This window comes from Stenella coeruleoalba (genome assembly GCF_951394435.1).
Source record: "Stenella coeruleoalba genome assembly, chromosome: 11".
NCBI classification, from domain to species: domain Eukaryota; kingdom Metazoa; phylum Chordata; class Mammalia; order Artiodactyla; family Delphinidae; genus Stenella; species Stenella coeruleoalba.
The window spans coordinates 15,823,881-15,847,703 of NC_137157.1; the positions used below are offsets into that span (position 1 = coordinate 15,823,881).

The window sequence follows — 23,823 nt, forward strand, 5'->3', positions numbered from 1 at the left end:
AAGGAACTAACAGAAAACAACTAGCAAGATAGAAGATTTTAATCCAACCATGTAAATTAATTACATTAAATATAAAGGTCTAGACATAGCAACTAAAAATTAGAAACTGTCATATTGGATAAAAAAGCAAGACCTCATTATATGTTGAGAATATGAAATCTACTTTAAGTATGAAGACATAGAGTAACGGAGTGGAAAAAAGATATACCATGCAAACACTAATAAAAAAAAAAAAGCTGGAGGGGCTTCCCTGGTGGCGCAGTGGTTGAGAGTCCGCCTGCCAATGCAGGGGACGCGGGTTCGTGCCCCGGTCCGGGAGGATCCCACATGCCGCACAGCGGCTGGGCCCGTGAGCCATGGCCGCTGAGCCTGCACGTCCGGAGCCTATGCTCCGTGGTGGGAGGAGCCACAACAGTGAGAGGTCCGTGTACCACCAAAAAAAAAAAAAAAAAAAAAAAAGCTGGAGTAGCTATCTTACTATTCAAAGTAAACTTCTGAACAAGAAATATTACCAGTGATAAAGAAAGGTTTTACATTATGAAAAGCAGGCAATTCATCAAGAAGTCACAACAATCCTAATGTGTATGTACTTAATAGAGCTTCAAAATACACGAAGCAAAAACTGATAGAAGTAAAAAAAGAAATAGACAAATCCACAATTATTGTTAGAGACATCTATATTCCTCTCTTGGTAAACAATAGAACAAATGGACAGAAAATCAACAAGGGCATAGAAAACATAAAAAATGCTAACAATAAATTTGACCTAATTGACATTTATAGAACATTCCACCATATGAGAGCAGAATATACAGTCTTTTCAAGTACACATGGAATATTCACCAACATATTCTGGGCCACCAGACAAGTCTCAAAAAAATGTGAAAGAACTGATACAATACAACATATGTAACCTGACTATAAGAAAATTAAACTAGAGATAACAGAAAGATATGTCAAAAATCCTGAAATATTTGGAAATTAAACAACTCACTTCTAAATAACACATGAGTCAAAAAGAAAGTCGCAAGGGAAAATATTTTAATTGAATTAAAATGAAAACATAACATGAAAATTTGTGGGATGCAGCTAAGCAGTGATTAGAGGAAAATTTATAGCATTAAATGCTTTATTAGGAAAGTAGAAAGATTTATAATCAATGACCTAGGCTTCCACTTAAAGAAAATTAAAAAAGAAGAGTATACTAAACTCAAAGCAAGAACAAAAGATAAAAGCATATATCGATAATATTGAAAACAGAAAAACAGTAAGAAACCAAAGAAATCAGAGAAACTAAATGATAGCTTTTGGAGAAGATTAATAACATTGATAAACCTCTTGGGACACTGACCAAGAAAAAGAAAACATGATATAAACTACCCACATCAGGAATGAATAAAGGGACATCACTACAGATCCTACAGATATTCAAAGGATAATAAGGAAATACTATGAACACGTTTAAGCTCATGGATTTAAAATTTTAGATAAAATTCTATACAAACTCTTACAGAAAAAGGAAGAGAGGGACTCATTTTATGAGGCCAGGATTACCCTGATACCTAAACCAGAAGACACTAAAAGAAAATAAAACTAAAGATCAATAACTCTCATGAATGTAAATCCTCAACAAAATATTAGCCATTCAGATGTAGCAATTATACATATGTATGAAACTACCATGATCAAGTGAGTTTACCCTGGGGATGAAAGCCTGTTTCAATATTTGAAAGTCAAACAATGGAACCCACCTTATTAACAAACTAAAGAAGAAAAACCATATGATGATCTTGGTACAAAAAAGCTTTTAACAAAATTCAAAATCTTTTCATGATAAAAATTCTCAACAAACTAGAAATGGAAAGGAATTTCTCCAACCTGATAAAGTGCATCCATAAAAAATACCTATGGCTAGCATCATTTTTATAATGAATGCTGAATGCTTTTCCTTAAGATCAGGGAAAATGCCAAAATGCCACCCCTACTTAAATGGGGACATCATTTGAGAGGTGCAATAAGACAGGGGGAGAAAAGAGTATACATATTGCAAATCAAGACATAAAGGTGTCTTTATTCCTAGAGTACATGATTATACTCATAGAAAATCCCAAAGAATCTACAAAAAAGCTATTAGTCAGTGAGTTTAATAGGATCTCATACAAGATCAACAAACAAAAATCATTTTTCTTCAACTATCGATGAACAACTGGAAACTGAACATAAAAAATAGTAGCATTTACAATAGCACCAAAACCCACAAAATAATTAGATATAAACCTAGCAAGATATGTACAAAATCTATTTGCTAAAAACTCCAAAACTATGAAACACCAATGAAGAATATTAAAGAGGACCTAAATAGATGGAGAGATATACCACATTCATGGATTGGAAGACACAATATAGTTAGGATGTTAATTCTTTCAAAATTTATCTATAGATTCAATATAATCCTAAACAAAATTTCACAGAACTTTTTGCAGATTCTATGAACTTAATATGCAGAAGCAAAGGAACAGTTTTGAAAAAGAAGAACAAAGTTGGAGCACCCATTCTAACTGACTTTAAGACTTACTACAAAGCCACAGTCATCAGAACAGTGTGATATTGGTGAAAGGAGGACATATAAAGGAAAGGAACATAATTGAGAGTCCAGAAATACACACACACACACACACACATGGCCAAGTAAGTTCCCACAAAACTTCAATGTAATTCAATAAACAAAATTTAAGTCTTTTTAACAGTTGGTGCTAGAATATTTGGACTTTCATCTGCAAAAAGCAGAAATGAACCTTTATCCCTACACCTTACACCATATGGAAAACTCAAAATGAACCAATGTAAAGTCTAAAAAATTATAAAATGTAAAAAACGTAAAACCTAAAACATCTAGAACATAATCTAGGAAAAAACGGTGACCTTTCTTGGCAAATGATTATTAGATATAACACCAAAAGCAAAATCCACATCATAAAATATTGATAAATTGGATTTCACCAAAAGTTGAAAATTCTGCTCCTCAAGTGATAATTGTGTATAACGTGAAAAGCCAAGCAAAAATTGAAAGAAAATAGTTTCAAAACACAACTCTGGAAAAGAACTTGTACCCAGAATATATAAAGAATTCTGCAACATCCATTTATGATAAAAACTCTCTGGAAGGTGGGCATAGAGGGTACATACCTCAACATAATAAAGGTCATATATGACAAACCCATAGCTAATATCATACTCAATGGTGAAAAGCTGAAAGCATTTCCTCTAAGATCAGGAACAAGACAAGGATGCCCGTTCTTGTCACTTCTATTCAACACAGTTTTGGAAGTCCTAGCCACAGCAATCATACAAGGAAAAGAAATAAAAGGAATCCAAATTGAAAAGGAAGATTAAAACTGTCATTTTGCAGATGACATGATACTATACATAGAAAATCCTAAAGAAAACACCAGAAAACTCCTAGAGGTCATCAATGAATTTGGTAAAGTTGCAGGATACAAAATTAATGCATGGAAGTCTCTTGCATTCCTATACACTAACAACAAAATAGCATGAAGAGAAATAAAGAAAACAATCCCATTTACCATCACAACAAAAAGAATAAAATACCTAGGAATAAACCTACCTAAGGAGGCAAAAAACCTGTACTCTGAAAACTATAAGATGCTGATGAAAGAAATTGAAGATGACACAAAGAGATGGAAAGATTTACTGTGTTCTTGGACTGGAAGAATTAATAATGTTAACATGGCCATACTACCCAAGGTAATCTACAGATTCAATGCAATTCCTATCAAAATACCCGTGACATTTTTCACAGAACTAGAACAAATAATCCTAAAGTTTATATGGAACTGAAAAAGATCCAGAATTGTCAAAGTAAACCTGAGAAAAAAGAAAAAAGCTAGAGATGTAACCCTTCCAGATTTCAGACTATATTACAAAGCTACAGTAATCGAAACAGTATGGTACTGGCACAAAAACAGACACATAGTTCAACAGAACAGGATAGAAAGCCAGAAATAAACCTATGCACTTATGATCAATTAATCTACAACAAAGGAGGCAAGAATATACATTGGAGAAAAGATGGTCTCTTCAGTAAGTGGTGCTGGGAAAACTGGATAGCTACATGTAATGAAATTAGAACATTCTCTAACACCATATACAAAAATAAACTCAAAATGGATTAAAGACCTAAACGTAAGACAGATACTATAAAACTACTACAAAAACATAGGCAGAACATTCTGTGACATAAATGGCAAAACATTTTTTTTGATCTGTCTCCTAGAGTAATGGAAACAAAAGCAAAAATAAATAAATGGGACCCAATTAAACTTAAAAGCTTTTGCACAGCAAAGGAGACCATAAAGAAAATGAAAAGACAACCTATGGAATGGGAGAAAATATTTGCAAACGATGCAACCAACAGGGCTTGATTTCCAAAACATACAAACAGCTCATATAGCTCAACAACAACAAAAAAACAAACAACCCAATCAAAAAATGGGCAGAAGACCTAAACAGACATTTCTCCAAAGAAGACATACAGATGGCCAAATAGGCACATGAAAAGATGCTCAACATCGCTAATTATTAGAGAAATTCAAATCAAAACTACAGTGAGGTACCACCTCACACCAGTCAGAATGGCCATCATTAAAAAGCCTACAGATAACAAATGCTGGATAAGATGTGGAGAAAAGGGAACCCTCCTACACTGTTGATGAGAATGTAAATTGGTGCAGCCACTACGGAAAACAGTATGGAGGTTCCTCAGAAAACTAAAAATAGAATTACTGTATGATCCAGCAATCCCACTCCTGGGCATATATTCAGACAAAACTATAATTCGCAAAGATATATGCACCCCTATGTTCACAGCAGCACTATTTACAATAGCCAAGACATGGAAACAACCTACATGTCCACTGACAGATGAATGGATAAAGAAGATGTGGTACATATACACAATGGAATACTACTCAGCCATAAAAAAGATTGAAATAATACCATTTGCAGCAATATGGATGCAACTAGAGATTATCATACTAAGTGAATTAAGCCAGACAAAGACAAATGCCATATGATATCATGTATATGTGGAATCTGAAATATGGTACAAATGAACCTACCTACAAAACAGAAACAGATTCACAGACATAGAAGTTGCCAAGGGAGAGGAGGAGTAGGAGAGGGATGGACTGGAGTTTGGACTTAGTAGATGCAAACTATTACATATAGAATGGATAAACAACAAGGTCCTACTGTATAGCACAGGGAACTATACTCGATATCCTGGGATAAACCATAATGGAAAAGAATATAAAAAAAGAATGTATATATGTGTATAACTGAGTCACTTTGCTGTACAGCAGAAATTAACACAACATTGTAAATCAACTATACTTCAATTTAAAAAAAGAACAAATTACTGTTACACACAACAACATGGATTATGCTAAGTGTAGTGAGTCATACTCAAAAGGCTACTTAACATGTGATTCCATTTATATAAGATTCTGGAAAAGGTGAAAGTATAAGCACAGAAAATAAATGAGTGATTGCCAGGGGCTGCCAGTGGGGAGAGGCACTGACAAAATAGGCGAAGTTTTTGAAGTGATGAAACTATTTTATATTTTGTTGTATACACTAAAAATGATGAATGTTAATGAATATAAGGTATACTTCAATAAACTTGAATTTAAAAAATAAAATTAAATTAAAAGCTATAAAATATAAATAATAATATAAAATAAACTGATAGAACTAAGAACAAAAGTATCTGTTGTATCAATAAATGTATATGGGCTGGACTTACCTTATAAGAGAAAAATCAGATTGGATAATAAAACAAATTCTAATGGTTCTGTATACAAATGAGTTATAAAGGTTAAAAATAAGAGTGGGGAAAAAAAATAAAAAATAAATAAATAAATAAATAAAAGAGTGGGCAAATGTATTCCCTCAGATGAAAACAAAAAGAAAATAGAGGTCATGATTTCAATATCAGACAAATTGAATTCTGGGCCAAAAAAAATTAAATGAGACTTTATAATGCTAAGAGTACAATTTACAATGAAGATGTTGTAATTCATAAGGAAGGCATTACAACTCACACTGAAGACGAAGCAATTAGAAATATCAAAGCACTAACATTCAAAAACAAAATAATAGGAAATACAAGGTGAAATAGGTTGGCACACATTAGAAATCAGTCTTTAACTTACTAACCTTTCTCAGTCCATAACAGTCTAAGTGGACAAACACTAAGACAACACAAGAACTAAATAACAATAAATTTGGTCCAAATACATATATGTCAAAAAGTCTGTATGAAGATACAGAATGCTTCTTCAAATGTAACAAAACTGACCATATATTAGACAACAAAATCTAAGCATAGTCTCAAAAGAAGAAATAGTTCAGAAAACAGTCTAATCACAAAGCAGTAAAGTTAAAATGAATAACATAACCAGGAAATAATAGCTCCAAACAACTGGATATTTTTAAATGCTCTATTTAAATTCTTAGGACAAGAAGGAACTCCAAATCAATGTTGCAAAATATCTAGAAAATAACAGTATTAAAATATTACATATCAAAACCTATGAGATAGGGCTTCCCTGGTGGCGCAGTGGTTGAGAGTCTGCCTGCTGATGCAGGGGACACGGGTTCGTGCCCCGGTCTGGGAAGGTCCCACATGCCGCGGAGCGGCTGGGCCTGTGAGCCATGGCCGCTGAGCCTGTGCGTCCAGAGCCTGTGCTCCGCAACGGGAGAGGCCACAACAGTGAGAGGCCCGCATAATGCAAAACAAACAAAAACAAACAAACAAACAAAAAAACCCAAAAAACCTATGAGATAAAGCTAAAATAGTGCTCAAAGGAAAAAGCCGAGCCTGAAATACTTATGTTACTAACCAAAACTAAAAGAAAGTACATAGGGACTTCCCTGGGGATGTTGTGGTTAAGAATCCACCTGCCAGACTTCCTTGGTGGTGCAGTGGTTAGGAATCCGCCTGCCAATGCAGGGGACATGGGTTCAAGCCCTGGTCTAGGAAGATCCCTTAATTGCGGAGCAATTAAGCCAGTGAGCCACAACTACTGAGCCCACGTGCTGCAACTACTGAGCCTGTGTGCTGCAACTACTGAAGCCCATGCGCCTAGAGCCTGTGCTCCTCAAGAGAAGCCACCATGATGAGAAGCCTGTGCACCACAATGAAGAGTAGCCCCTGCTCGCCGCAACTAGAGAAAGCCCATGCACAGCAACGAAGACCCAATATAGCCAAAAAAAAAAAAAAAAGCAAAAAAATTCAGAAAGAAAAAGAAAGAAAATACATCAAACATCTGTTTTTTGGTCACTGATATAACCCAACTTCCTAGATCTGAGTCAGACACATAGGAGACACTCAATAAATATGTGTTGAATAAATGAGTAACAGAGTAAACTTAAGAAAGGAAAAGGAGTTAAAAAAATAAAGGCAGGGCTTCCCTGGTGGCACAGTGGTTGAGAATCCGCCTGCCAATGCAGGGGACACGGGTTTGATCCCTGGTCCGGGAAGACCCCACATGCTGCGGAGCAACTAAGCCCATGCACCACAACTACTGAGCCTGCACTCTAGAGCCCGTGAGCCACAACTACTGAGCCTGCATGCCGCAACTACTGAGGCCCCGTGCCTGAAGCCCATGCTCCGCAACAAGAGAAGCCACCACAATGAGAAGCCTGCGCACTGCAACGAATAGTAGCCCACGCTCACTGCAACTAGAGAAAGGCTGCACACAGCAACAAAGACCCCATGCAGCCAAAATAAATAAATAAATTTATTAAAATATAAATTAATTAAATAAAGGTAGAAATTAATGTTAGAGAAAAAGAAATAATAATAATACCAATAAATACATCCAAGAGCTTTTTCCTTGAAAAAAATTAAACAAATTAGGTAACCTATTCACAAAGAAATGGCAGAAAACACAACTATGCAAACAAAAATGCAGTAAAACAGAAATAATCACAGACACAAAGGGAACTCAATGAATCTACAAACCCACTTTGTTCAACCCTAAGCAAGTAAATTTAAAGATCTGGAAGAAATTGATAATTTTCTAGGAAAATATAATTTACCAAAACTTACCTCAGAGAAGATAGAAAACCTAAACTGACCAATTACTATAGGAAAAAAAGAAGAAAAATTTCAAAGATTTACTCCCGCAAAACACTCGGCCCAGATGCCTTCAAAGAGAAATTAATTCTGTGTAATCTTCAAGAATAAATAATTTCAATGCTATTTAAACTGTTTCAGACCTTAGGAAAAAAAGTAGGGGCAGAGGGAACCTTCCAGATCCCTTTTATGAAACAAAAATAACGTTGATACCAACAACTGACAAAGATTCAACAAAAAAGAAAAGTGCAAACCAATCTCACTTCTGACTCCTGATGCAGAAATCCTAAATAAAATAGAAAATAAAATCCTGCAACACATTAAAGAAAATAATAGACTATGAGTAAGTGGGTGTATTCTAGGAATTCAAGAATGGTTCAATATTAGGATATGGGTAATATGATCACTTCTATAGATGATGGAAAGCATTGGATAATATGCAACAACCATTCTTCATCAAAAGTTTAATGAAATAAGAAAATACAGATATTCCTTAGCATGATAGAATATCTCATTCTTAATCCAAAGCCAGCATCATGTTTAACCGAGAAACAATAGACGCATTCTCATTAAAGTCAAGAGCTTTTAACATGTTCTTGAGGAATAAGCCAACATAATTAGATAAGATAAATAAATTAGAAAGACATTTTTAGATAATATAATTCTAAACCTGGAAAATTTAAGAGAAGCCCCCAAAAGGAATACAACATTAAGATAGTTAAATTTAAAACAGTCAGGTCCAAAGAGAACACACAGAAACCAATAGCTTTCATATATATAAACAACCACCAGTCAAGAGATATGGAGGAAAAGACTGCATTTACAATAGCAACAAAAAAAAGTAAGAATGAATTTAATTTTAAAAATATATATGATTTATATGAAAAAATATTTACAACATTCCTGAAGGCCACAAAGTTTAAGACCAGAATAAATGGCAAGGCAAACAGTGTTCTTTTCTAGAAATTCTCAATACCATAAAGATATAATTCTCCCTAAATTAATCTATAAGTGTAATGTAATCCCAATGAACATACATATATTTATATATAAATTTTTATATGTATATAAATACTTAAATAGACAAACTGACGCTAAAGTAGTTAATATGGAAAAATAAGAGACAATAATAGGAAAATTCTACAAACAGAAGTAAGTATGAGGAGCTAGCCTATTAAATATTAAAATATGTTTAAAAGCACAAAACTTAAAGACAGCGTGACCCTGGAACATGAATATATACAAATATCTATGGTATAGCCTAGCAAGTCTAGAAATAGCACCAATACATATGACATTTACTACATTAAATAGGAGGCACCTCAAATCTGTGACGAAAAAATGGAATAGTTAACATATGTATGAGGATAGGGAGAGCTGTTGGGGAAAAAATGAAGCCATACTTTACATCTTACACAAGGATGAATTCCAAATTGTATAAAAGTTCAAAAGTACAGAATCAAAGCATAAAGTTTGTAGCATAAACCAAGGGAAAATTATTTTGTAACCGGAGTAGGAAAGACTTCTAAAACAATGAAACAAAATCCAGAAGCCATAAAAACAAGGACTGATAAATTCAACTACACAAATATATTTTCTGTACGGCAAAAACAAAGGAACAAAATGAGAAAAGATTTGCAACTCTTATTACAGATAAATGGTTAATATTTCTAAAAAATAAAGAGCTCTTAAAAATCAATGAGATAGCCTCATATACCAGAGGGCAGACAGCAGAAGCAAGAAGAACTACAATCCTGCAGCCTGTGGAACAAAAACCACATTCACAGAAAGACAAGATGAAAAGGAAAGGGCTATGTACCAGATGAAGGAAAAAGATAAAACCCCAGAAAAACAACTAAATGAAGTGTAAATAGGCAACCTTCCAGAAAAAGAATTCAGAATAATGAGAGTGAAGATGATCCAGGACCTCGGAAAAACAATGGAGGCAAAGATCGAGAAGATACGAGAAATGTTTAACAAAGACCTAGAAGAATTAAAGAACAAATAAACAGAGATGAACAATCCAATAAGTGAAATGAAAACTACACTAGAAGCAATCAATAGCAGAATAACTGAGGCAGAAGAACGGATAAGTGACTTGGAAGACAGAATGGTGGAATTCACTGCTGCAGAACAGAATAAAGAAAAAAAAAGAAAAGAAATGAAGACAGCCTAAGAGACCTCTGGGACAACATTAAACGCAACAACATTTGCATTATAGGGGTCCCAGAAGGAGAAGAGAGAGAGAAAGAACCCAATAAAATATTTGAAGAGATTATAGTCGAAAACTTCCTTAATATGGGAAAGGAAATAGCCACCCAAGTCCAGGAAGCCCAGAGAGTCCCATACAGGATAAACCCAAGGAGAAACATGCCAAGACACATAGTAATCAAATTGACAAAAATTAAAGACAAAGAAAAATTCTTGAAAGCAGCAAGGGAAAAATGACAAATAACATACAAGGGAACTCCCATAAGGTTAACAGCTGATTTCTCAGCAGAAACTCTACAAGCCAGAAGGGAGTGGCATGATATACTTAAAGTGATGAAAGAGAAGAAACTACAACCAAGATTACTCTACCCGGCAGGCATCTCATTCAGATTCGATGGAGAAATCAAAAGCTTTACAGACAAGCAAAAGCTAAGAGAATTCAGCACCAGCAAACCAGCTCTACAACAAATGCTAAAGGAACTTCTCTAAGTGGGAAACACAAGAGAAGAAAAGGACCTACAAAAACAAACCCATTACAAGTAAGAAAATGGTAATAGGAACATACATATCAATAATTACCTTAAATGTGAATGGATTAAATGCTCCAACCAAGAGACACAGGCTTGCTGAATGGATACAAAAACAAGACCCATATATATGCTGTCTACAAGAGACCCACTTCAGGCATAGGGACACATACAGACTGAAAGTGAGGGGATGGTAAAAGATATTCCGTGCAAATGGAAATCAAAAGAAAGCTGGAGTCACAATACTCATATCAGATAAAATAGACTTTAAAATAAAGAATGTTACAAGAGACAAGGAAGGACACTACATAATGATCAAGGGATCAATCAAGAAGAAGATATAACAATTATAAATATATATACACCCAACATAGGAGCACCTCAATACATAAGGCAACTGCTAACAGCTATAAAAGAGGAAATCGACAGTAACACAATAATAGTGGGGGACTTTAACACCTCACTTACACCAATGGACAGATCATCCAAACAGAAAATTAATAACAAAACACAAACTTTAAATGACACAACAGACCAGATAGATTTAATTGATATTTATAGGACATTCCATTCAAAAACAGCAGATTACACTTTCTACTCAAGTGTGCACTGAACATTCTCCAGGATAGATCACATCTTGGGTCACAAATCAAGCCTCAGTAAATTTAAGAAAACTGAAATCATATCAAGCATCTTTTCTGACCACAATGCTATGAGATTAGAAATCAATCACAGGGAAAAAAATGTAAAAAACATAAACACATGGAGGCTACACAATACGTACTAAATAACCAAGAGATCACTGAAGAAATCAAAGAGGAAATCAAAAAATACCTAGAGACAAATGACAATGAAAACACGACGATCCAAAACCTATGGGATGCAGCAAAAGCAGTTCTAAGAGGGAAGTTTACAGCAATACAATCCTACCTAAGAAACAAAAAACATCTCAAATAAACAATCTAACCTTACACGTAAAAGAACTAGAGAAAGAAAAAAAAACAAAACCCAAAGTTAGTAGAAGGAAAGAAATCATAAAGATCAGAGCTGAAATAAATGAAATAGAAACAAAGAAAACAATAGCAAAGATCAATAAAACTAAAAGCTGGTTCTTTGAGAAGATAAAATTGATAAACCATTAGCCAGACTCATCAAGAAAAAGAGGGAGAGGACTCAAATCATTAAAACTAGAAGTGAAATAGGAGATGTTACAACAGACATCGCAGAAATACAAAGCATCCTGAGAGACTACTATAAGCAACTCTGTGGCAATAAAATGGACAACCTGGAAGAAATGGACAAATTCTTAGAAAAGTATAATCTTCCAAGACTGAACCAGGAAGAAATAGGAAATACGAACAGACCAATCACAAGGCATGAAATTGAAACTGTGATTAAAAATCTTCCAACAAACAAAAGCCCAGGACCAGATAGCTTCACAGGTGAATTCTATCCAACATTTAGGGAAGAGCTAACACCCATCCTTCTCAAAATCTTCCAAACAATTGCGGAGGAAGGAACACTCCCAAACTCATTCTATGAGGCCACCATCACCCTGATACCAAAACCAGACAAAGATACTACAAAAAAGGAAAATTACAGACCAATATCACTCATGAATATAGATGCAAAAATCCTTAACAAAATACTAGTAAACCGCATCCAACAACACCTTAAAAGGATCATGCACCATGGTCAAGTGGGATTTATCCCAGGGATGGAAGGATTCTTCAATATATGCAAATCAATCAATGTGATACACCATAATAACAAACTGAAGAATAAAAACCGTATGATCATCTCAATAGATGCAGAAAAAGCTTTTGACAAAATTCAACACCCATTTATGATAAAAACTCTCCAGAAAGTGTGCATAGAGGGAAACTACCTCAACATAATAAAGGCCATATACGACAAACCCACAGCAAACATCATTCTCAATGGTGATAACCTGAAAGCATTTCCTCTAAGATCAGTAACAGGACAAGGATGTCCACTCGAACCACTATTATTCAACATAGTTTTGGAAGTCCTAGCCATGGCAATCAGAGAAGAAAAAGAAATAAAAGGAATACAAATTGGAAAAGAAGAAGTAAAACTGTCACTGTTTGCAGATGACATGATACTATACATAGAGAATCCTAAAGATGCCAGCAGAAAACTACTAGAGCTAATCAATGAATTTGGTAAAGTTGCAGGATACAAAATTAATGCATGGAAACCTCTTGCATTCCTATACACTAATGACAAAAAATCTGAAAGAGATATTAAGGAAACACTCCCATTTACCATTGCAACAAAAATAAAATACCTAGGAATAAACCTACCTAGGGAGATAGATGGCCTGTATGCAGAAAACTATAAGACAGTGACGAAATAAATTAAAGATGATACAAACAGATGGAGAGATATACCATGTTCTCGGATTGGAAGAAGCAATACTGTGAAAATGACTATACTACCAAAGCAATCTACAGATTCAATGTAATCCCTATCAAATTACCAATGGCATCTTTTACAGAACTAGAACAAAAAATCTTAAAATTTGTATGGAGACACAAAAGACCCCAAATAGCCAAAGCAGTCTTGAAGGAAGAAAATGGAGCTGGAGGAATCGGGCTCCCGGACTTCAGACTATACTACAAAGCTACCATAATCAAGACAGTATGGTACTGACACAAAACCAGAAATATAGCTCAATGGAATAGGATAGAAAGCCCAGAGATAAACCCATGCAACTATGGTCAACTAATCTAAGACAAAGGTGGCAAGGATATACAATGGAGAAAAGACAGTCTCTTCAGTAAGTGGTTCTGGGAGAACTGGACAGCCACATGTAAAAGAATGAAATTAGAACCCTCCCTAACACCATACACAAAAATAAACTCAAAACGGATTAGGGACCTAAATGTAAGACTGGACACTATAAAACTCTGAGAGGAAAACATAGGAAGAACAAACACTCTTTGACATAAATCACAGAAAGATCTTTTTTTGATCCACCTCCTAGAGTAATGGAAATAAAGACAAAAATAAACAAATGGGACCTAATGAAACTTAAAAGTTTTTGCACAGCTAAGGAAACTACAAATAAGACAAAAAAACAACCCTCGGGTTTCCCTGGTGGCGCAGTGGTTGAGAGTCCGCCTGCCGATGCAGGGGACATGGGTTCGTGCCCCGGTCCGGGAAGATCCCACGTGTCGTGGAGCGGCTAGGCCCGTGATCCATGGCCGCTGAGCCTGCATGTCCGGAGCCTGTGCTCCGCAATGGGAGAGGCCACAACAGTGAGAGGCCCACATACCACAAAAAAAAAAAAAAAACAAAAAAACAACCCTCATAATGGGAGAAAATATTTGCACACGAATCAACGTACAAAGGATTAATCTCCAATATATATAAAAAGCTCATGCAGTTCAATATGAAAAAAACAAACAACCCAATCCAAAAGTGGGGAGAAGACCTAAATAGACATTTCTCCAAAGAAGATATACAAATGTCCAAGAAGCACATGAAAAGCTGCTCAACATCACTAATTATTAGAGAAATGCAAATCAAAACCACAATGAGGTATCACCTCACACCAGTTAGAATGGGCGTCATCAGGAAATCTACAAACAACAAATGCTGGAGAGGGTGGGGAGAAAAGGGAAACTTCTTGCACTGTTGGTGGGAATGTAAATTGATACGGCCACTATGGAGAACAGTATGGAGGTTCCTTAAAAAACTAAAAATAGAATTACCATATGACCCGGCAATTCCACTACTGGGCCTATACCCAGAGAAAACCACAATTCAAAATGACATATGTACCCCAATGTTCATTGCAGCACTGTTTACAATAGCCAGGTCATGGAAGCAACCTAAATGCCCATCCACAGACGAATGGATAAAGAAGTTGTGGTACATATATACAATGGAATGTTACTCAGCCATAAAAAAGAACGAAATTGGGTCATTTGTAGAGACGTGGATGGATCTAGAGACTGTCATACAGAGTGAAGTAAGTCAGAAAGAGAAAAACAAATATCGTATATTAACGCATATATGTGGAACCTAGAAAAATGGTACAGATGAACTGGTCTGCAGGGCAGAAATTGAGACACAGATGCAGAGAAGAAACGTACGGACACCAAGTGGGGAAAGTGGTGGTGGTGGTGGTGTGATGAATTGGGAGATTGGGATTGACATATATACACTAATATGTATAAAGTGGATAACTAATAAGAATCTGGTGTATAAAAAAATAAATAAAATAAAATTTAAAAAAAGAAATCAATGAGAAAAACATCAACTACCAAATGGAAAAATAGTCAAAGGATAAGAACAGAGAGTTCATGGGAAAGAAATAGAAATCACTCTTAAAGACATGAAGAGATATTCAACTCCATTCGTAATAAGATAAATGCAAATTAAAACCTCACTGAGACAAGTTTAAGTCACAGACCCTTTGAACCAGGAATTCAGCCCTTTAGGAATTTATCCTGCACATATACTCTATGTAGTAGGATGAAGGGTTGTTCCCCCCCATAATACGTCCAATTGGAACCCGTGAAGTTGACCTTATATGATTACAGGGCCTTTGTGGATATGCTTAAATTAAGGAGCTTGAGATGAAACCTTGGATTAACTGGGTGGGCCTCAAATCCAGTGACAAGTGTCCTTACGGGAGACAGCAAGACACAGAGTGGGAATCAATGTGAAGATGGGAGGCAGAGACTGGAGTGATGCAGCTACAAGCCAAGGAACGCCAAGGATAGACGGCACCCACGAGAAGCTGTGAGAGAGGCACAGATCAGATCCTCCCTCAAAGTCTCTGCAAAGAACCAACCCTGACAACAACTTGATTTTAGACTTGTGGCCTCCAGAACTGTGAGGGAATACGTTTGTTGTTTTCAGCCACCCAGTTTGTGGTACTTGGTTATTGCAGCCCTAGGAAACTAACAAACTGCACCACGGAAAAGAATGTACTAAAAACATCATTCATCACAGCATTGTAATAGGACAAGATTGGAAACATCAAGACAACTAATTTAACTCAACACAGAGGAACAATATGCAGGTGTGAAAAAGAAAAAAAAAACACCTCTTTATAGACTGATGTAAAATGCTCTCTGTAGCAGTCCCAACAGGAAACAGATGCCACTCAAAACACTAGAGTTTGTTTATAAGGGACAAGTCATAAAGGCGTGGATAGGCATAGGAGAACCCATAAAGGTGACCACTGCAACCAGGGGTTAGGGTCAGCAGGCTCTCATCCACCTCATGACAAAAGGACAACCTGGAGGGAGAGAGGCGGCCTGGAGGGCAGCAGAGCCCAGTGGAGGTACGTGGCCAGCCGGGGGGTGACCTCATAGGGAGGGAGGTAGTGAGGCAATCTCCTGACTTCACTCTCCTCCCTCCCTTTGATGTCCCTTCTGACCCCCTCCCCACCACCAGCTGATCAGGGCTGGAAGCCAGAGGGAAAGGGAGCCCCGTAAGGAGTTCCATGCAGTCCACCCTCCCCACCTACCCCTCACCAGGCAGAAGGCAGCATGGAACACAGCGGAGCCTGCATCTGAAGGGGCACAGAAGCTGCCCAACACAATCTCCAAGACTTGTTTTTTTGAAACAAGGTATAGAACAGCATATGTAGTATGTCATCATTTGAGTAAGAAAAAGTATATGTCATGCACTGGTTACATGTGCATAGCAGATCCGGACAGGGCCCTAAGAAAATGACTGTATTTGATGCTCTGGGGAGAGGACCTGGGTATGTGGGGAAGAAGATTAGGAGACTTTTCACTGTGTAACATATCATCCTTTTTGAATTTTGAGTGATACAAGAGGTTCAAAATGTTAAATTTTATTTATACTGGAAATACTAAATTTTATTTATATTCAAAAATATAAATAAAATTTAAAGTCCAATATTAATGGTCTTTACAAGGGAGGCCCCCAGACAGTACATGGTTCTATTCAATAAATGAGAAGCAGGAACAATACCTGCTGAGGACCAGCCATGAGGGGATATGAGAAGAAGCGTGCCCACCTGTCAGGTAATGCCTGCAGCACAGTGGGCATCAGCACTCCGGAGATAGCTTTGTAGAGGATGGAGTCACACACGCCGACGATGTTCACCACCGTGGAGGAGCCCAGCACGGGCAGCATGTGGGGCGGCATTCCTTGCCAAAAGTGCAGAAGGAAACTTTGAACCTGTATCAACCCACAGAGAGAAGAACCGTTGAGGTTACACAAGGCCCTCCCAGCAGAGCCCTGGGACTCAGCCAAGGCCAGCCCAGTCCACAGCGTTATTCTCTTCTCCCCTTGCAGCAGCAGAGGCCATCCCAGCCTGGGTGGCTTACAAGGCCCCGGAAGGTCCTCCTGTCCCAAGTCCTCACCCTGCCCGTCTGGGTGCATGCCCCCTGCTAGAGAAGCACTTGGCCTGGCAGCCTGGGGTCTATCCTGCCCTGGGAGAGAGCAGTAGCAAGTTAACCCATCTGCCCCTTCATGCTGAGCGTGGTCTGGGTAAAAAGTTTAAGAAAGGGAAGGTGGGATGTTGCTTCTAAAAAGCTCAGAGCACTACAACTATTCTTTGGGCCTGTTGGTGCCTCGGGGACCCCAGGGTGTTCTGGAAAGGAAGGGAACATTGTGCGAGTTGCTGGTAAGAGGACTGTGTCTAGGAGGAAGAAGAGTAGGTGTCACAGACAGAAGTCTCCTGATACAATCTTGTGCGCCCCCAAAATGGATAAAGTGCAAAGGCCTCTTCGTGGCCAAATTCGAGCACTTTCTCAAAGAGCCCTTGGTGCAGCCTTGGCTGGCTAGCGTCATTATGGGATGCTAGACGGTGCCATCTGGACAGTAAGGTACGAGGACACCCAAGCCCAACCACTAGCACAGGACAGAAATCTAGCGGGCACTCAAAATGGAGTTATTGTTATTAATCGAGGAGAGCAGGCCCCCTACCCCTGTATCTTCCAGAGTCTGAGTTGGAGGTCAGGGAGAGAGCAGGTGGGGGGTGGGACAAGATAAGGGAAGGGAAGTGACACGGTAGAAGATGGGTATCTGGTATGTATAATAACACTAAAGATACCTAGACTTTGGCTAACACTGAGGAGTGACTCATCTTAAAGTTAGGGAACAAATAATTGAAGTTTTGTGAATTCTTACAAGCTCAACTTGGTTCCTGTACTATGTATCTTTCTTTCCTCCACAGATGGGCACTCCTGAACCCTTGTGTACAGCACTTCCCACATCCCTGGTTCCCCAAATCGATCCTGACCCAAGGCAGGAGGTCATTTAGTACCCAAGTCTAACACTTTGGAGGTGGTATTGTTAATGGTGTTAGCGTTATGTATTTATTGAGTGCTCCTATACGTCAGGAACTTAGCACAGGTTCTCTCAGTTAATACTACAGCTTAGGATCACTGCTCCCATTGTGTAGAGACATAAACTTATTTGTCCAAAGCCAGACAGCAAGTCAGGGAATGGATGAATTTGTCTTTTCACAAATCAGTCTAGTGGCTAGTTTGCTCTTCACGTGGGCTTCTACCCCATTCCTGAGACCTATGCCTCTTCTTGGACTGCTGCCCACATCCCAGCTTTCTGCCCCAGCCTGGGGACCTGCAGTTGTCCTTCAAGCCCCTCTTAGAAGTAGGGTCTTACTTTCCTTGCTTCCTCTGACCCCAGCTTGGTGACCTGAGCTCAGCCTTGTATGGACAGAATTCCCTGATCCCCACGGCCAGGCTGGAATTCCCAGCGTAAACACTGGATGGGAGCCTTTGGGGGTGAGGAATGAGGAGAAAAGCATGCCCCCTGACTTCCTAGAGGGAAAATGGTAATTTCCAAAAACAGGATCAAAGTGGTAAAGGAGGTCAGGTTTGTAAATTATGAAACTCAAAGTCACAGTTCTGTTAATTCCACGAGAGTGAAAATATTGCAAAGTTTACAATGAGATTGAAAATTAAAACCAACAAAAAAAATCCAAATGAGTGAAGACTGCCTTCCAGGGTTCTAATCCTGTCACCACTACCAACTAGGGGTATAATATCTCTATGCCTCAGTTTCTTTACCTGTGAAATGGGAATAAAAGTAGTATTTACTAGATTTTGGTAAAGAGTCCTAAAAAGTACTTATTACAGTGGTTGGCACATAGTAAATGCTCAATAAAAGTTAGCTGCTATTATTATTACTATTATTATTATTTGTATCATGGAGGCACTACAACTATGAGGCCCAAGAAATCAGTGCACTGCCCTAAGACATTTGAGACCCCTTGCCTACGTTTCTGAGCGTCACCCAGCCAGGATCCCCATGGTGGCTCTGCTCACCTGTCAAGGTTCCTGTTCTTATTGGGACACCTGGTGGCTGACTGCTGGCCGCCTTGGGCCTGGAGGTGGCCACATCTCTTAGACAAGGTGCTTACCCTCCGGACAACCCTCTGCTGTCTCCGGATCCCATCTCATCCCTGGGCACTGGCCTCTGGCCAGGTCCTGGACCTCCCTGCCTGTCCTTCCAACTCTGAATAAGCATTGCCCAGTTGATTCCTAGTATTCGGTAGATTCTGAATTCATCTGCCTTTCTAAGCTCTCCTTGCATGTAGCCCTACTCTTTTTTTTTTTTTTTATGAGTAGTCCATTTCCAGCAGAAATTCTGGCAAACATTAGCTGCTGTGTACATTAAAACAAATCTGTAGAAAGTCACTCTCATTAGCAGCCATCTGTCTTTTTCAAGTCTGTTCAAGTGGCACAGGGAGCCCTGATCAGTCCTGGTACCAGGGCAGCCTTTGTAGAGGGCATATTATCCAGTTTTGACCTCCCTTCCTACTCTGCATTTAAGAGCATTTAATGTCCAGTGGACTAGTTCCTCAGAGTGAGAAGGAAAAAAAAGGAGGGAGAACAGTGTAAAGCTCAAGGGCTGATACTTGGAAGTCAGGGGTGAAATGGACAGACACAGTGTTCATATCAGGAGGCTGAGCCAACAGGACCTCCTGATAGACTAGATAGGAAGCGTGAGGGGAAAAGAAGAACCGAGGTTTGTGGTTTGAGCAGTTGTGTGTGGTAGTGGCAATCTAAGACTTGGGAAGAACAAATCTGGGAGTGAAAATCAGAGCTCTGATTAGACCACCGTAAGTTAGACGGCAAGTCATTTGAATCTGGAGCTCGGACTAAACGAATATACAAATATGAGAGTTACCAGCCTTTACAAAATGGAGATGGTGTCTTCCTATCAGTAGGATGAAATAAGATAACTTGTAAGATGCCTGGCATGATGAAGGCATTTAACAAATGGAAACATAATCATACAGAAGGGAAAAGTTCTCCTCACTCCTTGCAAGCATAAATGGTGGGCGAATCAGGGGTAAATGATTGAAAATGATTATTTAAACCAAGTTTCTTGGATTATCTACTTTAGTCCCTTGAACTCCCAGCCCTTTTTCTCTCTGTTCAATGAAGTATCAGGAGATGATTTCCTTAAGAATACCTAAGTAAGTTTTCTATTTCTTTTCCATGCCTATGTTTAGTTCATTCCTAATATATTGGCACCTTGTGGAAACATATCTGATGACTTCCAGTCATGGGTACTTAATTGCTACAGTGTTAAAAGGAACTTGACAAAACAATAACTACCAAAATACCTACCACGTATTATGCTCTGAGTTTGAAATCAGACACTTTATCTATACAATTTCCATGTAATCATCACAATTTTACTGTGAGGTAGATATATTTATTATCTCCATTTAACAGAAAAAGAAATTGAGGCTCAGAGAGGTTAAGTACCTTGCTCAAGGTCACAGGCTAGAAAGTGGTGAATTTGGGATCAAACACAGGACTATCTGGATTTTACAGCTCTCTGTGCAATGTAGTTTGGAGAAGGCTTTGCAGCAAGTCCCCTACCTGCAGACTTGGACTCTTTGTGCTTGCCTGACAATGCTATAAGTCTGTGGCGGTTTTCCATCCATCCACCCATCCACCCATCCACCCATCCATCCATCTATCCACTCACCCACCCAAGAAACGTTTACTGAGAGCCTGAGAGTATAATTGACCTGGATACAGTAGTAAGCAAGACAAACAAGGTCCCTGCCCTCAAGGGCTTCCATGGTGGTGGTAGGAGACAAACAATGAACAAGCAAACAATAAGATAATGTAAGATTGTAATACTAGTCTACATTGTGACCTCAATGGATATTAAACATCTTGAAGACCTGAAACAAACTACACCATCAAAGTGTACCAGATGCATCCACCATTTATTTACCAATGACTTTTCTCAGCTGTAGGAGAAAGCCATGCCCATCAGAGGTAAAATACCCCCTTCATTCTTTTGTGTTTGGGTAGAATGAACAACATCTCGATCAGCCATCTCAAAAACAGCCACCAAATACCTCTGCCCAGGGGTAGAAAGAAATACTGGACCAGCAGTGTTAGGTGACAAAGATCTAACCAACTGTGCGACCTCTCTTAACTCTCTGGTTGACGTATCTGACGAGAGCAAGCATTTGTATGGCCTTTTACCAGGGATTGTCTCATCTCCTCCTTCCAGTAATCCTGTGAACTGGATAGGCAGGGATGATGTTTTTATCTTCGTTTCTAGGATGAGGAATTGAGCCACGTCTTGAATCCAAGCCTAAGCTCTGAGTCTAGCACTTTTCCCGCAGGAGCACTCAAGCCCTCACAAGGTTTCTGGACCATGTATTCTGCATCCTAATTGCTGGTGTGCGTGCCTTTTTTTTCCCTCAAGACCGTGTCCTGTCACCCCATTTCTGGGGGCTAGAGCAGCATATGGCACCATTAGATGCCCAACAAGTGTTGGAATTGATGAATGGAATTCAGTGAAGTGAGATGATGATCAAGTTTTGAGATGTATAAAGCTAGATATGAACATAAGGGAGGACTGTCACCAGTTTTGTTGTTAGTACTTTTGTGGCAGAGAGGGACAGCTATCCACCAGAGCGCCTCTTCTCTAGTAGTGTAAGCTGCCGTCCAGTGAGGGGCCACACTTCCCAGCTCCCCTTACCTCAAGGTGGGGCTGTGAGACCAGCTCTTGCCAATAGACTATGGGCAAAAGTGATGCATTTTATTTCTGGGCTGACAAGGTTAAGAAAGGGGATGTCTTCCCTGTAATCCTTTTCCCCATCCATCAGCTGAACAGGGAACTCCAAGACTCTAGGGCAGTGTGTGGCCACAAAGTAGAAGAGCCTGGGTCCCTGAACCACCCCCAGAAACCAGCCTTCCAACCAAGGGCGTCCACGTTGGATTGTGACATGTATTGTCTCACTGTGTTAAGACTTGGGGCTTATCTGTTACAGAAGCCAGTGTTGTCTTAACCAGACATGAGTCATGGTTTGCCCAGATCTCAGTGCACTGTCTTTGATTCGTGAGACATAGCCAAACTACAATACGAGAGAAAGCAGTGAGTTTGCTTTCTTTAAAAAGAAAATAATTCCACGTAAACGGTCACTCAAGGAATTTGGGGAATTTAAGAATCTAGTGGATGAAAGTCAAGAGCAGGAAGAATAGTCCTTCTCTGCCAACACGCTGCCACCTCTCCTGGAGCCATGTCTGAGAACCAAGCGACAGCTCACATACGGTGGTACCACTGCTACACTGGGCTCCTGAGGGAACAGTAAACAAGGTGCACAAGTACCGGCAAGTGCTCAACAAGCATTCACTGCCTTACCTCATCCTCTTCCCCTCCATCTCCAACAGCACATGCCCCCCTAAAACACACAAAAAGGGGATCTCCAGCATCTTTTTCACCAATAACTACTGATTTTTATAGCCCCTGTAGAGCCTGGGTTATCTTCCCTGAAATTGAATGCCCACACCTGATCTCAGGGTGGTGTCTTTGGTTTAGTTTAGTTTTTTTTTTTTTTTTTTTCCTGCCCGAAAGGCATTTTCTTTCAACAGAAAGGCCTCAGGTTTATGGGGTGAAATGTGCGGTTTCCTGCCATCCTGTTGGAAGATTCTTTTGGATGGCATTTTAGGCAAGAAGATTTTATTGTCTCTTTGGTTATATAACCAGTGCTTCAATCCTCCCTTATTTCTCCTCCCCATTCCTTAACTGTAATATTTTTAACTAAATATGAAATGAAATTCTTAGATTGTTTGTATTCAAAGATGGCCCTACCGGCAGTGTGAGATGGACACGGGGACCAGACCTTGAGAATGGAGGGTAACCAGCTCCAAATGCACTGAAGCGGAAGAGCCTCAGGAAAAGGTTAAATCAAAAATAAAGAACAGCTTTCCTTTCGTTTTTCTGAATGTATAATTCTGGGTGTAATGATACCTTGGCAAAACTGTGTTCCCAGGAGGCCAACTGGGCAGGATGCAGTTCACTAGACAGAGCAAGTAAAAAGCCATGCCAACTGCTGTTCACACAGAGAATCTGTAAAATGGGGATAGTAACAATGCCTGCTTCCTAGGATCACTGTGAGGATTAAATGAGCTAATGTGCATCAAGGGCTTCCAGAGGCCTGGCAACTAGCAGGGAGCTCGTGAAATAGAAGTTCGTGTTATCATAATATTTTAACACAGAGTATTCATAGCTCAACACTTGTTGACCTACCTCATCAAAGTTGGCTCTTATTACAGTGTCCAGTATTCTCTGACAGTGTGTTCTGTACATCATAATAAAGGTAGAAACCTGTGAGGGGTGAGGAGGGATCAACAATAAAGGCATACATTAATACGTGTTACTTCTGCCCTTGGAATTTCAATTTCAAGTCATTTATTCTATGTGGAGGAGATGAAATTCGCCTAATTCCTACTCATCCTGCAAGACCCAGACAAAACTCATTTTCACTAGGTGGGGCCCGCTGACTCTCAGCTCCCTCCTCTGTGCTCCCATAACACCTGAGTGTGTTTTTCCCTCAGAGCACTCACCCTGTGGTATGGAAAGCATGGGTTTCTCTCTCTGCCCCATCTCCACCCCCTGAAACTG

The 23,823-nt window shown here is 38.9% G+C and overlaps 1 protein-coding gene across 2 annotated transcripts in view; it reads right to left on the reverse strand.

The window, feature by feature from the left end:
- Window positions 1-23,823, reverse strand: part of RFX4 (regulatory factor X4) — a gene marked incomplete at both ends in the record, with an annotated part of 165,777 nt that overhangs the window by 47,876 nt on the left and 94,078 nt on the right. For both annotated transcript variants that reach the window (XM_079937873.1, XM_079937874.1), the window contains 2 exons: window positions 16,928-17,091; window positions 23,449-23,526. In XM_079937873.1, coding sequence (XP_079793999.1) covers window positions 16,928-17,091; window positions 23,449-23,526 — 242 coding nt within the window. The remainder of the gene's footprint in view (window positions 1-16,927; window positions 17,092-23,448; window positions 23,527-23,823) is intronic.